The 17,837-nt window shown below is 37.2% G+C and overlaps 1 protein-coding gene across 7 annotated transcripts in view; it reads left to right on the top strand.

Moving 5' to 3' along the window:
- The window catches only part of TBC1D5 (TBC1 domain family member 5), a 403,210-nt gene that overhangs the window by 258,332 nt on the left and 127,041 nt on the right, over positions 1-17,837 (top strand). For all 7 annotated transcript variants that reach the window (XM_061351052.1, XM_061351053.1, XM_061351057.1 and 4 more), the window contains 4 exons: positions 1,285-1,374; positions 1,473-1,544; positions 5,643-5,710; positions 12,425-12,527. In XM_061351052.1, coding sequence (XP_061207036.1) covers positions 1,285-1,374; positions 1,473-1,544; positions 5,643-5,710; positions 12,425-12,527 — 333 coding nt within the window. The remainder of the gene's footprint in view (positions 1-1,284; positions 1,375-1,472; positions 1,545-5,642; positions 5,711-12,424; positions 12,528-17,837) is intronic.

The raw sequence follows: 17,837 nt of genomic DNA, 5'->3' as shown, positions 1-17,837 counted from the left end.
AGAAGGAAGAGAGAAAGAAAGCAAAGTAATACTCTTTGATGCTATATAAAGTCCAAAATAATTTTGTTGCACTGGCATCAGGTCTTCTCTTGTGCACTGACAGTACATTTTCCCTAGCAGAGTTACTGTATGTTAGCACTGATAATTCAAATTACCTCACTTGGAATTTCTCAAGCTTCACTTTGGCATGAAGACCTATAAAAAGAAAATGAAAATACTCTTTGTATATGAATGAAAGAAATTTGAAATGTATGTAGCAGTGAACAAATTTAAAGTTAATGAAAATACTTTCTTCAGAAGGCCAGATGAATGTATGCCACAAGCATTATTTTACCAGCCTGCTTGTTCTTGTGCTTCTAAATTAGGAGGCCATAACTCAAAACCCTGAGCTAAGAAAAGCATCAAGTCCTTGACTGTCCACTAATTAAGCCAAGGAGTGGTTTTATTTTAGATATCAGGTTGGTTTTATTTCCATGTCCAGATATGGGTTAGGGCTCTGGTTTAGGCTGCCTGTTTTAAAAATATTATCTATGTTTTTGTTAAGTTCTGAAATATTTTTAGTAATTTGGGGATGTTTTTTGTTTGTCAGCATTTACTGTTTCTTAACACTTTGTAATGTGTAAATAAAAATATTTAAAAAGCAAGAAAATACTCTGTTTCTTCTTTATTTTCTATGAAATCAAAGTTATCTTCCAATAGTTTCTAACCATTTTTAAACAGAAATATGAAAGAATTGTGATGTAGGCATTCTCAAAGACTCTTGCAAAACTGACTCTCTTAATTGTCTTGCAGAATTCTAAAGTGTGTTTCATTTCTATAGATTAAGATTTTCCCTTTCCACATTTCTTAGGTAGAGCATATCTCTGAGTGTTTAGTTTCTGCTCTGCATTCATGCTTCATTTTAAGCAAGTTGCATTAGGTCATCAATGTTCGGTAAATAGCTTCTAGTTTTGTATCTTTATTTTCATTTCTTTGCATTTTCTTTCTCCTTGGAAGTCTCAAGTCAAGTCTTCTGAAGTTGTGACAGTTTACAAAGCTTGTGTTTGTGGCTTCAGTTCTCTTTAATGCTTTATTTCATACAGTAGAACTGCTACTATTTCTGCCTTCATATTTATTGACAGGAAAATAATAAAGCCAGGGGTATCTTATAGGTCTCTGTCTTCTTCTTACATGTAAAGTACTTGCTTCTCCTTGCTGAGATGGTTTATGCTATCTGGTAGGATTTATATGAAAAGCTCTGTTAAATTTATGAAACTTAATGGATTCATCTTGTTTTGTTGATAGTTATTTCTGGAGGTTCTACCCCAAGACAGAAGTCAATGGATTAAAACCACTTCAGACTTAAGAACTTCTTACAATAAGATCAAAGAAATTGTAAGTTGGCACAAAATAGGTTCTCTACTCTCATACTTTGACTTAGACATTAATACTTATAACAGAAGAGGATTTGATTTTTTTCTCTTTTTACCCAGCACATTACAAACCCTCGGAAAGCGGGACAGCAAGATCTGATAATCAACAACCCACTGTCTCAGGATGAGGGGGTGAGTTGACCCTTGTTTCTGTCGGCACAGGTGCTACTAACATTATCGTCATCATCATTCTGACACAAGTTGAGTTCTTGCTGAGGAAAGCAAAATGGCAGGTGCTAATATCTCTTTCCTAAATTTCCAAACTGACTTGTGTTAACAATTGGTTCGCAGGCTCAGCTGAACAACCAGAAATGCTCATTTCCAGGTTACTATTCTGGTTTTTCAGGGAGGTTGTGATGAACAAAAAAAATCAGTGCTGGACTGGAAGTCCAATTTCACAGCATATGTTTTCTTTAACCAATGTACCTTTTTACTGCTGTGTGTTTTCATTTTATATGTAAAATGGCTTTAGTCGAAGGAGTGTTTAAAGAGTAAATATGAAGGGCCTGCTGTTAACAGCAAATACAAAAGAACCCTCTCCTGGAAGACTGTTCAGCCTTGGAAGTTTTTCTCCAGCAAAAAATAGAATTGTTCTGTACCTTGAGTTGTATATGTGCTGAGTTAATATTTAAAGTATCAGGCTGCAAGATAGGCTTTTCTTCCAATGTTTTCCTTTTTCTTTATCGTTGAATGAAATAAGTTTCTTTTCTAATCCAAAAGGAGCCAGCTCCAAATTGAAAGATCCAGATTTTAAAGAAATACTAAATATATGGTAAAAGTATTTGGCCTGACTGTCATTAAGTGCAGAGCACCCAACTCACTGAAATTAACAGGATCTCCTAGTAGCTTGGAATTTTCAGAGTCATGACACTTTGAGTAGGGTTAACATAGATTTGGGGGCTTAATTTTGAACAACTTTTTTGCTTGGGTGGTTGTTTTTTTTTCTTTATGATGGTTTTCTACTGCATTTTCTAATACCTGAAAAGCTCTTAAGTATTTTAAAGCACGTATCTTTACACTTTTATGTTGTAACCATCTTTGATTTTTTTATAAATCAAACTTAAGAGCAACTTAATACCATGAAAATAATTTTTTTGGTTGCATTAAGAGATTTACACCTGTAAAGACTATCACAGGTATCATGGGTGATACTATTTATACTTCCATTTTGTTCTCAAACAGAAGCAGATATTTTGTTTGTAGTGTTGTACTCTGCTTCATATTCAATGCAGAAGGAGAACAATTTTCTTGTTGAGACACGGAAGTGTTGATAGGCATGTTGGTGGCTCTGCAGTCAGTATGACTGTGCATGCCCTCAAACCATTCTTGCATCCAGCTGGACAGAAGGTTGTGTCAAATATGAAAGATTTAAAGTATTTGAAGTCAGTCTCACCTCTGTGCCTGGCAAAATCTTGAGCAGGTTTTCCTGGAAGGCATGCTAAGGCACATGAAAAACAGCAAGGTGCTTGGTGACAGCCAGCATGGCTTCACTAAGGGGAAATCCTGCCTGACCAATTTGGTGGCCTTTTATGATGGGGCTACACAACTGATGGACAGGGGTAGAGCAGTCGATGTTATCTGCTTGGATTTGTGTAAAGCATTCGACACTGTCCCACACGACATCCTTGTCTCTAAATTGGAGAGACATCAATTTAATAGGTGGACCACTCTGTGGATAAAGAACTGGCTGAATGGCCGCACACAAAGAGTTGTGGTCAATGGCTCAATGCCCAGCTGGAGACCTGTAACGAGTGGTGTCCCTCAGGGATCGGTGTTGGGACCGGTCTTGTTCAACATCTTCGTCACTGACATGAACAGTGGGATTGAGTGCGCCCTCAGCAAGTTTGCCAATGACACCAAGCTGTGTGGTTCGGTTGATACGCGGAAGGGAAGGAATGCCATCCAGGGACCTTGACACGCTTGTGAGGTGGGCTGATGCCAACCTTATGAAGTTTAACCATGCCAAGTGCAAGGTCCTACACCTGGGTCGGAGCAATCCCAGGCACAGCTACAGGCTGGGCAGAGAAGAGATTCAGAGCAGCCCTGTGGAGAAGGACTTGGGGGTGCTGGTCGATGAGAAAATGAACATGAGCCGGCTTCAGTGTGCGCTTGCAGCCTAGAAAGCCAACCGTATCCTGGGCTGCATCAAAAGGAGTGTGACCAGGAGGTCGAAGGAGTTGATCCTGCCCCTTTGCTCTTATTGAGACCTCACCTGGAGTATTGTGTGCAGTTCTGGTGTCCTCAACATAAAAAGGACATGGATCTGTTGGAACAAGTCCAGAGGAGGGCCACAAGAATGATCAGGGGAGTGGAGCACCTCCCATATGAAGACAGGATGAGAAAGTTGGGGCTGTTCAGCCTGGAGAAGAGAAGGCTGCGTGGAGACCTCATAGCAGCCTTCTAGTATCTGAAGGGGGCCTACAGGGATGCTGTGGATGGACTCTTCATTAGGGACTGTAGTGATAGGACAAGGGGTAATGGGTTAAAACTTAAACAGGGGAAGTTTAGATTGGATATAAGGAGGAAATTCTTTCGTGTTAGGGTGGTGAGGCACTGGAATAGATTGCCCAGGGAGGTTGTGAATGCTCCATTCCTGGCGGTGTTCAAGGCCAGGTTGGACAAGGCCTTGGGTGATATGGTTTAGGGTGAGGTGTCCCTGCCCATGGCAGGGGGGTTGGAACTTGATGATCTTAAGGTCCTTTCCAACCCTAACTATTCTGTGATTCTATTTCTGCTTTAGTTTGGGATCATGCACAGTGGCTTAACCTTCTTTCTGCCTGTGATGTCTTTTAGAAGACAAGGTTTGACATGTCATAGTATGTGGCAGCAAATTCATCTATAAAACAAAGCCATAGTCCAAATCAGGCATAGGAATGGAGAGCAAAGTGTCTTTGAGCCTCTGCAGTGACTTTAATGTTTTACCCTTTCAGTGTCCTGGGTTTTGTTTCCTCTTCGTGTGCAGATTCTGTTTCCTTTATGCTTTTCTCTGATGGACTGGGATGGGAGCAGGGGCAGGGAAGTTTAAAAATGTGACCTAGCTGCATGAAAAGAGCTGTGAATTAAAAAGATACTGGTTTTACATAAGACATTTTCAAGTATATGATTACTGTTAAAGTTTAGGGGTTTTTTTCATAGTTTGTAACACAAATATAGAAGCCAATTAACTTGGTTTTTGTTATTTTACCTTCTGCTAGATAACACTAATTTACTTTCCTTTCTGTGGATCATAAGCCACCATGGTAATGAATTGTTTCTGCAATTCTGGAAGTATTGTATCAGCTCTCTTTGTACAGTATTTCATTCATTGGTGCTGTTGCTATCTGAAAACTAACCTGCATTAGAAGTCTGCTATAGATTTTGTTCACTATGGCCAAGCTACCATCTCATTACAATAAAGAATAGGCTTTGGAATACTTTTTTCTGGAGTATACAGACAACAACATTTGCTGACTTCTTTCAGGTTAGTTATTGCAAAATATTGGTAAACAAGGCAAGGAAACCAAAGAACAAAAATGGAAATCATCATAAGCACACATACAGAAGAAACTAAACCTACTTTGAACTCACTGATTTATTTATTTGTTTGTTACTTTCTTTTGTGTCAACAGTGAGCTTTAAATATCCTGGTTTTCCCTACCAGAACTTTTTTTAGAATGGCTAGTCTTGACTTGCCCTGTGTATATGTACCATTAGAAGTATGTCATCTTCATATGCCTCCACCAAGACAAACTAGCTTAATTCCAAACAATTTCTTAGTATGGAAATTATAGGAGCATTCATTTAAAGCACATGCATTCATAGGAGGAATGTAGTACAGTACGGTACCTTTCTTTTCCAGGCATGAACTATTGAATTCTTTTCTGTTGACCTGCTGGTTCTAGTAAGTTTTAATTTACTCTGCCTTTATAAACAGTCTTCGTAGATCCCTTACAAGTAACTCACAGACCAACCATCCAGTGAGCAAATGGAGTGAGCCTAGAACAAGGATCCAGGGACTTGAATGTTTTCATCTCTGATCTAAACTGACTTTCTCAGATTCATTGGGCTGATTCACAAATGTTACTTCACTGGGCTGGTCACCAACATATATACCAATACTGATATACCACTCTACCAGGAATTTTGAGGATTAATTAGTTAATATTTGTGCAGTACTTTGCTGATGTAGTATATTAGCCTGAACTATTAGTAGAAGTCTCTATTTCATACAATTATTTTTCCTTATTTTAGAGTCTTTGGAATAAATTTTTCCAGGATAAAGAGCTTCGAGCAATGATTGAACAAGATGTGACGAGAACGTATGTAGATCTTTACAGAAATTTCTATATATAAATTTCGATTCTGCATTTTTATGTGTTATACATTATATTGTGTTATCTTGACTTCGGTTAGTGTAAATGTCAGGATTGTTAAACATGAATGTGTGGAAACATATATTAAATGTATAAAAATACAGCTTTCTTGGAGTGAAAAATGAGAAAATTGAGTTAAACATTAAACCGTGGAGATTTACTGGTATCATTGAAGAAAAGCTCTTCTAAATTAAAATATTAAGAAATGTACTACTATGTGAAATTTAAAGCAGAGTTTCACATATGAAGCAAAGAGAAAGTAAGAGAAACTAAAAGGTCTTTTAACTAAATTATGATCATTATAAAAAATCAAACATATTTTCTTTAATTCTTAGCGATCAATAATTAAAAAATAAACAGTTTGTAATTAGTAACGGAAATGTCACTCATCGAGAGAAGTTAAGCTTTTCTATTTTTATTTCTCGCTTTTCTAGTGTTATTTGTCACATATGCCTTTTAAAAATTGTCCTAATATTACTGTGATTATCTTTTCATCTTCTTGGCCTTTAGGTCATTCCTGTTGAGGAACTTGTTTGAGTTAGAACACTCAGTTCCTGAAAACATTTTTTTTTCAGACTGGAAGCATTGACTGATGTGTAAATCTAATTAAATTCAATTACTGCTTTGCTACCATGTGAAATTTTACCGTATTGCAAATATTTTTCCTTATAACTTGAAAAAAATGGTGATAGTCGTAGATTTTACAAATCCCAAGCTCACACATTTTCATTTACAGAAACCAAGTCATGCAGAAGAAATCATTGCTGTCTGGTTTTGGAATATTTTATGTGTCCGTCCCTAGACCCATTCTTGAATGCATTTTGCCATGAGATGTATAATTAAAATCTGAGTATGCTTTCATGTGCATTCTCACAACAGATGGTATTTTTTGTTTGTTAAAGGAAACAGATCAGGATGTTCTAAGATTAAAATATATACGTATCTAAACTATAATTGGAGAATGAAAAGTTCTATGGGGGTTATGTTGGATGTAAGATTGTTATTTAAAAGTATGTATGTAGACACTAAGTCCATGGAAAGTGGCAGGGTGAGTAATGTTCACTAATATCAGTAATGGTGTCCAAAGATATTTCCATTTATGTATTTGTATAAAATAATATCTACTTGAAACAATAACAGCATACATTATGTGTCATCAATACCAAAATAAGTCAGACAATGAAGGAGCAAAATTAATCATCAAAGTAACATGAATTTATTTGATAAACTACATGTATTTATATAGACACTTGTTGTTTGCCTAATCATAAAACATAGCATGCAGTTTATGTATACATATGTATCTGTTTGTAAACTGTCAGTGTAAGAAGCAGTAAGTTCTACATTCCTTGGCTCTGGAATGTAAGTACCCTCTATTACATCCTGTCCTTTTCATTTCTATTCTTTAAATAAATTTCTGGATCTGACATTAACTTACAGTGCTTTTTATGATAGGCAGCCCAGAAAACCAACTGTATCCTGGGCTGCATCAAAAGGAGCGTGACCAGCAGGTCAAAGGAGGTGATCCTGCCCCTCTACTCTGCTTTCGTGAGACCTCACGTGGAGTACTGTGTGCAGTTCTGGTGTCTTCAACATAAAAAGGACATGGAATTGTTGGAACAAGTCCAGAGGAGGGCCACGAGGATGATCAGGGAACTGGAGCACCTCCCATATGAAGACAGGCTGAGAAATTTGGGGCTGTTCAGTCTAGAGAAGAGAAGGCTGCGTGGAGACCTCATAGCAGCCTTTCAGTATCTGGAGGGGCGCTATAGGGATGCTGGGGATGGACTCTTCATTAGGGACTGTAGTGACAAGTTAAAACTTAAACAGGGGAATTTTAGATTGGATGTAAGGAAGAAGTTATTTACTGTGAGGGTGGTGAGGCACTGGAATGGGTTGCTCAAGGAGGTTGTGAATGCTCCATCCCTGGCGGTGTTCAGGGCCAAGTTGGACAGAGCCTTGGGTGACATGGTTTAGTGCGAGGTGTCCCTGCCCATGGCAGGGGAGTTGGAACTAGATGATCTTAATGTCCTTTCCAACCCTAACTATTCTATGAGTCTATGGTAGCCTAAAATAGTTTAGTATTATGTTCAGTTACATAATCATTACCTTCTAGCTTCTGTTTCTTATTTAGGGAATATTTTATATTCTTTGTCACCCAGTTCAGTACTTCGTCATCCAACAGCATCGAGTAAATAATGCTATAGAGAGTGACACTACCTGCACAGAGTAGTAAACCTCTACAAATCAAAGCAGTTAAAAATTTAACTTCATAATGTCTTTATTAGAAGTCTCTGTAGTCAGACTTAGTAGTCATAATAGGTGGGAGAAAAATCACAGAAATATGCTTTTAAACTCGGTACTGGTTTAAATTGGCTTGTGTGTGTGTGTGTGTATGTACCTGAAGAATTCTAGGACACAAATCACATCTTCCTAATGTAAATGTCTAGTATTAAAGTCTGATAAATCACCCTGTAGAGTAGTATGTTTTACTGCAGTAATTATAAAGGGCTTCTAGGTCACTTGAACCTAACTGAGTCACCTAAAGTCAGGAGAGGCAAGCCATAATGTCTAAATACAGTTTTTTGCCTGTTACATAAGAATTTCCAGTACTTCCAAGGGAAGTAGGGAAGGATTTGGTTTAATTAGTCCTAACTCACTGGTGATCAACAGTTCTGTTTAACCACCTGACTTACTTTTTATGGGATTTGAGAGGTTCAGAATGGATTTTCCTTCAGCCGCCTAGAAATATGTACATTTGAGCTGGAACCAAACACCATCTCTTTCTATCTAAGTGAGAAGCTTCTAAAAATGAGGGTGGGAGAGAGGGTAAGAGAGGTTTACTATAAATCAAGTAAAAGCCTTACTTTAAATGTAGATAACAATATCAACCAAGTTATGACTATAATACTGCATTCTATTGTTCTACTAAAAAAGGAATGTGCATGAACTAGCACCATAGTAACTCAGACTTAGGAATGCAGTGATTAATTGCTGTCAGTCAAAAGATGTACCAAGAAACAATGCAGATTTATTTTGAGATGATTAAGCAGCTAAGTGATAAAGAAGAATTTTGAAAACATTTTCCAGAAATGGAGAAATCAGAAGATTGGCAGATGCAAGAGCATCTAACTACCAGTCAAAACAAAACACCAGTCTACTTGCTGGCATCACTTTGTACATCTAAGATTATAAATGGTTAGATTTTATTAGCCTCTTTCTCTTTGCAGTATTTTAAACAACAAAATGCTTAGGGAGCATTCCCAGTCGACTAATCAAGTAGAATTCTTTTCTTCTGTAGTAGTATTTTTATGTATTGGTCTACCTAGTTTTTGCTGCAGAAGTAACAGTCACAATTTAGGGCAATGGAAATTGTGGAGATGAGTAGTGGTGGGTGCTGCTGTTTCAAAGTCTGTCTCCCAAATAACAAAAAAAAACCAAAACCCAAACCCACCTATAAAAAAGGTATCAAGGAAGGCAGCTGCATCCTTCCTAAACATGTAGGAGCGATGGGAAGAAACAGCAATACATTAAGTTTCAGGGGACAAAGTCTAGTTTCTATGTAAGAGGATGGACTGCTGGAAGGAATATATATCTTTACACAGCAATTTATTCCTTTCCAAGAAAAAAGCAAACAACAAGGGAGGAGTGGGGAGTTATTATTATCTTTTACCAAACCTTTACAAGAGCATCTTGGTTTTTTTCTGGTTTTAGTATCTTTCCCCATTCCAGCTGAGTAACAGCGTTGGGGAATGGCAGGGAATGGAGTCTGTCTGTGAAAGAAAGATGGTCATTCCATGGCTGTGGATAAGAGCCTTATTCCTATCTGCCACCAAATTTGTTTTATAAAGTATTTGTGCATCCTTTTATTTGGTTGCCAGCCTGTTTCTTCTGTGTCATAAGTCTGGCTTGCCTCTGGTATATGGGACCCTAAGTGGGCTAAAGGAATGTTTTAGAGAATTGTAACTAACTTGCAATGGTGTTTGCTTTCAGACAGCAGGGACTTGAATGCACTGTTGTTTAATTGTAGTGGTTGTGGTAAAACGGTCTAGCAAAATTCCCATGTCCTTATGTAGTCTTTCTCAGAAACGTAATTAAACATAGTATTCCAGTGCTCATGAAAAGTCTCCTTACCTTGCCTGATTTGAGAATACTGTATTTCTAAAACAGTGCTTTAATCATGAAATGACATTCTCAATAAAAATCCATCCTGAACTGATAGTTCCTCTGTGATCTCTTGTATTTACATTTACTATAATTAATACTTCAGCCAGCTTATTCCTGAGTTCATTATTATCTTTTGTGTAACAATCTCTGATATTACTAGATCCTCACAGATATGTCTGTGTATTTTGGGGTTTTCTTTATTAGTCTTCTTTTCCTAAACTTCTTAGGGCAGGCCTGAATAACAGTCCTTCAGAAATAATCTCTTCAAACCCCTAAATTATGTCGATTGCCATCTGCCGTAATGCACTTTTGGTCTCAGCTGTGTCCTTCCTTTACAGTAATATGATTAGTACAAGTGCATACAAGTTTCCAAATGTTGGTCTACCATTACCCCCACCAGGTGCCAGGAAAATGCTGCACCTTTCATCCCAATGCCTTCCACAGGACTTAAGCATTGCTACGTGTAAGCCACAGTGTCTCCTCTGCCTTGGCTCTGGATTCAGGTCCTTCATCCAAGGATTTCAGAGCACTTTTCTAGCCTTAATTAATTATGGTTTTGTGCTCACCTGTTCATCACCTCTGTGAAATGACTACAGTAATTATTAACACTAATAGTTTTATCTAAAGTAATTCATTAAAGTTCCCTATATTGTTTCTCTATGACAGGCTTTACAACAGCCTTGCTATAACTGGTCTAAGTTTAGCATTGTAACTTAAGACTTGGGAAGGAGGAAAAAGAAAATTTGCTTGAAGAAAAATTATCTACAGTCCCTGAGATTTCATCTCAAAACTGACAATACTATATAGCCTTTATGTCAGCAATCTAGCCTGAGGGTTACTGTGTTATCTTTTTAAGTAATCTTATGGTTTTCTTTGTCCAGTTTGATCTTTTCCTTTTAGTATCCTACCTTTCCAGATTTTTTTGGTTTTGTTTTTGCTCCATGTAGCTGGATGTGGTTTGGGGTGGTTGCTTTATGAAACATTTTTTTTCCATCTAGTTACTTCTTCACTACCCATGAAAAAAAAACCCACTTTTGTTTGTGCACTTACTCATTAAAGTATGTCCTGCACAATCAGCTTATTTCCTGCCTCCAACACTCAAGGAGAAGTGAAAGTTGAACCAGAATAGTTACAGACTGTAAATAGTTATATTTTCCTGGATTATATGCAGATAACAGGATTTTCCCAGCTTCTTTTCACTTATTCTGACACTAGGTCCACTTCATTCTATGTCTGTAAAGGATATTTGCCAGAATGTCAAATGATTTCATAATTGTAAAATTTATTTGAGACAGGTACTATAAACAGTGAAATGCCTAATAATGTTGCATCACAAAAGATGCCAGTAAGATATATTGGAGCTTAGGATACTGGTTTTCATGTCAACTATGAGATACTGTCATTAAAATGCTAATTATTTTTTAAATTTTCATGAATTATTGAACATTTGTGTATATGTTTCTGCTGACATGCTTTTCTTTCTTCCATTTTTTTTCCAGCATAACTGGAAAGTTTACAAGCTTCCTTAACTTACTGTAGCTTTTACAGTCTTCCTTTGCCTGACCTTTATCTTCAAAAAATGAAGAACAGGGCTAAGCGCTATTAGTGAAACTGCAGGGCAGACTGATGGTGCAGTTACAGTTGCCAACTTAACACAGATTAAAAAAAATGGAGGATGTCATAAAAAGTTATTTAAGGAGAATTGATCTTTGGTGCTTATTTTTCTGGTACCTGAATGAAATTAATCAGTAGGTAACAGTTTGCAGCTGGTTTAATTTTAACTGAATAGTTATTCTGAGGGGAATTGTTGTTGCTTGGACTTTTTGATCACGCTCCTTTTCTAGCAAGTTTAAGATTCTCTGGTGAAGGACTTGGTAATTGCTGGAGCACAGTCTTTGCATTAAGTTGCTATTGGGGTGCTGTACCACCTGGAACCAGAATGGTTGACTGGCCTGCTAGGCTTAGTACTAGTTCCTGTCCACAGGAAGTGGGTAGATTTTTGCTTCAGTCATTGCCTCTCATTCTATTTTCTTTCATTCTGTATCAACTCAATTTATTTTCATGACATTGGGAATCAAAGGAACCTGATTCTTTAGGCAGGAACATACTCATATACTTCATTGTTTTATTTTGATTAGGTTCATTTTCAGTGGACTGGATGTTTGTAAGGAGTTGGCGATTAAAACAGTCTGCCGCTGTACTTTCAGATCTCTAGTTTTCATAATATTAAAAGGGATTGTTTATTTAAATATAACTGGTGATACCATCATCCTATTAGTGGACTGATGCATATTAAAGAACGTGGTTCAGAATTTTGGCTGCAAAAATACTTCTTTAGAAGTATTCTTGCTCTTATCAGCATCCACAATTCACAGAGCAGTGCAAAAGCAGACAAGGGAAAATGCTGTCATACCTAAAACCATTTCTAGAAGACCAGCGACTGAGATTCTGTGTGCTGTATTGTTTATCTTCACTGTATTTCTTCATTTTCAGCTTTCCTGAAATGCAGTATTTCCAGCAAGAGAATGTGAGGAAAATTCTTACAGATGTTCTGTTCTGCTATGCCAGAGAAAATGAACAGTTGCTTTATAAGCAGGTAATGAAAATCCTGTACAGGTGGCATTCATTGACTCAACATTTTCTATGCGGTTTGGCAATAATGTAGTTCCATTGTATCTGAAGTTGTATCATAATGCTAAAGTAATCAAAGAGCTGCTTGTCAGCTGGATAGTAAGAAAAGTAAGCTCATTGAATAACATATGCTTTTTCCTCATAACACAGTCCCTCAAATTGTTTTCTTTAAGGTTGCTCAGTTGTCTAACTTCAAATTTTTTTACAAACAGCATCTTTTTCTTCAGTGCAGGCTAAGAAAGAAAAATAAAAAGAAAGGCTTTCTCTGCTTAGGCAAAGAAAGACAGTATGCAGCAGGATTAAAAATGGTAATGAATAAACAAAAAAAAAATAGTGATTTTTGAAATTTAGGCATTACTATTTTAACTTTTACATAATATTTGAAGTTACTCCTCAAAGTCCTAAAGCTATCCACTACGTTAGTGAATAGATCTTTTATATGAACCTGTAGCATCCAAATACAATGCAGCTGACAAATGCCTCTTGACTGAAGGATAAGGGTGCTACAAAAACCGCTTTTACCGTGTTACCTGCTCGAACCATTTTTGATAAAATGGTAAAGAAAACCTTAAAGCTGCACTAACTGTGTGTCCATATGGGATGCAGGGTAATTTAATTCAACATTTGGTCTGAAGATTTTGATGTGACGATAAGCTTGATACTAAATTAATATAGCAAGACCAATATGCAGAGTATACAGAAGTTGATTCAGGCTATTATCAGTACAGTGGGTAGACCTGACAAACTGAGGGATACTCTGTGTGCACTGACAAATGATAAACTGTAGAGCAGCAAATTTTAGGTAGCCAAAAACGTTTTCATGACAAAAATACAGAGGTTCAGTAAATGTGAAGGTTTTTAGAAGACACTGTAAGCTTTCAGGCATGGTCTGTGACCACTCTGTCCTCAAGCCAGGAAATTAGTGGTGTTTTGTGAGAAAAAAAAAAGGATGCATGTGAGTTGAAGGAACAGTTACTTTTGAAGAACTATCTTACAGCTTGTAACAAAAATCAAATACATAGTTGTCAAACACATGAAATCTCTATCAGCTGGTTATTTCTCATTTTTTACAGACTATGAGTAGGTGATAAGGTTTGCATGAGAATAAGAATGAGATCTGTGAGTTGCATTTTGAAGGGCACTACTAAAGAAAACAACAGTATTCAGCCTCCCCTTTCTAGTGAATATAGTCCAGAGTACTGATGATGGGAAAATGGAAGAACACATTCCAGCTAATGTAGTCTATCATTTATTGAACAAGAAGTATTACTTTACTCTTTGATATGACTTAAAAGGACTTAATTACCCTCTGCTCATATTTAAAATCCTCTTGATTCTTTACCAAGAAATAACACCTTTTACATAAGAATAGAATATTTAGCTGGATAAAATTTAAAACAAAACACACAGAAAAAGCCCTGTGTTTCATCACAAGCTGTTAAAGCTGTTATTTTCTACTAGGTGACACCCCGTTTAACATAGACCATATTGTTAATAGTTATGGGATTTTATTGAATTAATGAGACTGTTATCATGTAGTAGAATGTCTTGCTGAGTTAATTGAAACTGCAGAGATTATATAAATGGTATTAATGAACTTTGACTGCCTGATGCCTCAGCTTTAATAAAGACTGCTTGGTGGGCTAAATGAACATAGGCAGATAAAAGAACAGGTTCAATTTTGCAAGCCTACAGGCTGTTGACAAAGAAAACTTCTTTACCTCTGTTTTCAACTGGTGTTCGTCAGTAGTGCAGTAATTCCAGGAAGTGGTTGCTATAAGACTAAGGGGAAAGGTTAAGTGCAGAAAATGAAATAAATCTGGATCATGAAAGACTGTTGATTTTAATCACTCTGAAGTGTGTTCAGTGTATCACCCAAAGTCTTGTGGTGCTGTGCCAAGTCTACAAAATGGCAAATGACTGGTTTTCCTCTCGTGTTGTGGACATGCATCTCTTTTATTAGGAGCTTTTATTTTTGCTTACCTCTTTTTGAAAGAGTTTGTTTGTTTGTTTTGTTAATTAATGCTCCTGTTAGCTAACTAGTAACAATCCTGCTTTTTTGTCACCATGTCCATCTCTTTTTAGGTAACATTTTTCTTTCATGTCCATAAGCACCCTTGTCTAAATTGGGTAATAGGAAATAGAGTTTGTGATGGTGACAGGAGGTTGTTTTTTCCCTCTTTTGGCAAATACCTATCTTGCAATCAGTCTTCCTGTACTACTATTTTTATTGGTTCTGCTTTTACCATTGGCTCAAGCCCCACTTCCCATAATAATTACCACTACATCAAAGTCCAGCATATTTTCTTGAAAATAATGAAGGTTACCATTAATTCATCAATAACAGATCACCTCCATGCTGCTCTCTCCACAGTTACCTGAATACAAAGTTCAAATTAAGGAGTTTGCCCTCATACTCAGTATCCGTCATGAAATTGGTCCTGTTATTCTCTATGGGAATTCCTCTGTCTCATTTGTATGACCGCACGCAAGAGCTACATTTCATATTAGAATTGTAACAGCCACTAAATAAAAACTCATACTTCTGTCTGTCAGCATCTGTACAGGACCTGATGTTTCCCTTTCAAAATACTTGGAAAAAGATTTATTTCCTTGACAATTTGCATACTTATAAATGTAAATAAAATACATCTGCAGTTTACAGCATTTCATTAAAATTATTACATAGCATCAGCCATATAGTCTTACAAGCAGCAATCAATAATGTTTGTTTAATATGCATATATGCATGAAGTTGTCTTTGTAGTAGGGTTCGTGGTTTTTTGACCAGCATGAAGTAATATTTTATTTGATGAGGAAAAAAATATTTCTGTCCCTAGTCAAATGAAGTAGGATGTTGTGAAGCTGTAGGAGAGATTTTAAAGACAGAATCCTCACAGGGATCATTGAATTTTTAAATAGTAGCTGTAAATATAACATCTAAAGAGAATAGCACATTATACTTAAGAATACGTAAAAATTACTCTTAGCATGCTTCTGTAAGACTGGTGACAAAATTCTGGTCCTATTTATACTGAAAAGAAGTAGTGACAATTAAGCTAAATCACCAGGCTAACTGTTGTTCACTCATGATTTGATTGCTAGAGATGTCAATATAATTTTGAAATTCATTGATCCAGTTTTCATTGTAGAAATGCTGCATTTCTGGTTTTCTTTTTAAACCATAGAATGTATTATGAAATCAATATTTTGTTGTAGCTGGGGAGCGTCATAAAATTATCTGAGCTCTGTCAACTTACTTATTAACACTAAAGAGTTTTAGTAAACTGCAGCACTGAAAAAGTAAGTGTATGCATATTACACTGGTATCTTTTCTTGCCAAGCTAAAAATCTCTAAATATTTGAAGTACTACTGTAACTGAAAGATCAGAGGTATCTTTTTGAAATCCCAATATTTCATCATCTGTTTGTTTTGTTTTTGTTGTTTTTGTTGTATGTGGGCAGCCACATTATGATTCTACTTCATTACAAAGTTGATACATTATTATGTTGGAAAAATGTATGATGTGCTTTTATCTTTTATAACTAATTCTTATTTTATGTCCCCTTTCTTCAGCTTATAAGTTTACAGCTTAGGTGGTAGCTTTATTAGACAGTCAAGTTTTGGCATTTCCATTTTTCATATTTCATGTTAGTATATCAGGGTGAATGAAAGATTAGATGTGGAGCTGTTAATTATCTGAGGGCTGTGAATATGTAGGAAAGTAGAACCTGGGTTATCCATAGTTCATTTAAATGTTTTTGTCACTTACATTTCTTTTCTAATCATTTCCCTTTCTCCCTGTCCATACTATTCCTTTCCCTTCTGGTATGACCACAAGACTTCCAGAAATCTAAAGTTGGCAGTTTGCAGTCTAACCAATACTGTAGTACTTGGGAATTCTAGATCAGCTCCTGAAATCAAGTGGCTACACTGGGCTTTTTCCTAATTGAATTTCTCTTTAGCCTTCATCTTTCTAAGTAGTCCCTAAAGGTTCAAATTAGGAAGAGAAAGAAAACATCCAAACTTCTGTAGTTTTTCTTGTCTTTAGCTTTGCCCAGTCACCTGACTGCTTTTGCTGCAACCTTGCAGTTGAGGCTTTAACAGTCCTGATCTCAGTCCTGAAGAATCTGAAGTCAAATTTCCTAGGGTTTCAAGTAATAGGACACAGAGAAATTTCCAAACCTCTTTTTGCTTTTTTTTTTTCCCCATCAACACTGCTAGGTATTGGAATTCCCTCTTATGAACAGATACGAATCACTAACATGGAATTAGCTGCACACTCAAATATGAGTTATTGCACACTCAGAAATGAGTTAGGGCTTCCACATCCACCTCTCTGCTCAGTTTGGACCACTTAAGGGAAATTTCCATTGTTTCCAATAAAACTTAAAGGGTTTTAGTAGTTAATAGATCTGTTTGATACACATGAAGCAGATAAGCTAACTCACTGATACTGAATACTTCTCAAATGCTGCATGGGATATCAACTGATAAACCAGCAAGACAGCAGGGTAGCTGCACAAGCATGTATCTCTATCATTGCTCATGTCTGGTCATCACTGAAAGGGCTGGAAAAGCAAGTGGAGAGAATCCCTAGCTTGGAACTACAAGCATAGAAAGCACCAATTATCTGACTCCTAACAGCAATCTGAAATGCCTATGAGTTTGATAGTCCAGCAGCCCCAGTGCTCTTTCTGCCATCAGGGTAGACAAGATGATCTTCCTGGCATTGCTGTCTGCCCAGAGCACTCACCTGGAACTGGGACTGAGGTTCCGCTTAGTGAAGGAGTTGCAGCTTTGAACTGGAGCACAGCTGGGGAAGAACTCCATCCAGAGTGACAGCCAGCAGGAGTAGCCTGGGCACCTGGCACCAAGCCCTGGGTCTGGTTGGTAGTTTTGGGCTGAGGTTAGGAGTTCTCTTCCCCTTGCAGTAATCCCTGTGTCCAGAGGCCACCAAACGCATCTCAACCCTTCATACCACATCCTATCTGTCACGTAAGGGCTCTCCCCACTACTTCTGTATGGCTGACCCCAAACCCCAACGTGTAGCTTGCATAGTTCTCACCTGCTGTCCTAGTCTACCACTGGGAGCCAAATTCCCTTGACATAACCAAATTCCTCAGTTATGATACCTCAAATCCTCCTTTTCCCTGATCTAATATGAGGGAAGGGGCTGAATATCTGCTGAAGACAAGGTTTCATTGTGCAGGCTATTGTTGTTTTACCTGCCAGTGTGTTGCAGTTTGCCAACCAGATTGCTTGTTTCTGGAA

Source organism: Neopsephotus bourkii, unplaced genomic scaffold (assembly GCF_033783945.1).
Source record: "Neopsephotus bourkii isolate Nb327-2 ecotype Australia unplaced genomic scaffold, CSIRO-AGI_Nbou_v1 NB_549, whole genome shotgun sequence".
In the NCBI taxonomy this organism is placed as follows: domain Eukaryota; kingdom Metazoa; phylum Chordata; class Aves; order Psittaciformes; family Psittacidae; genus Neopsephotus; species Neopsephotus bourkii.
The sequence above is the reverse complement of the archived record's forward strand: the minus strand, read 5'-3'. Positions and strand labels throughout refer to the sequence as shown.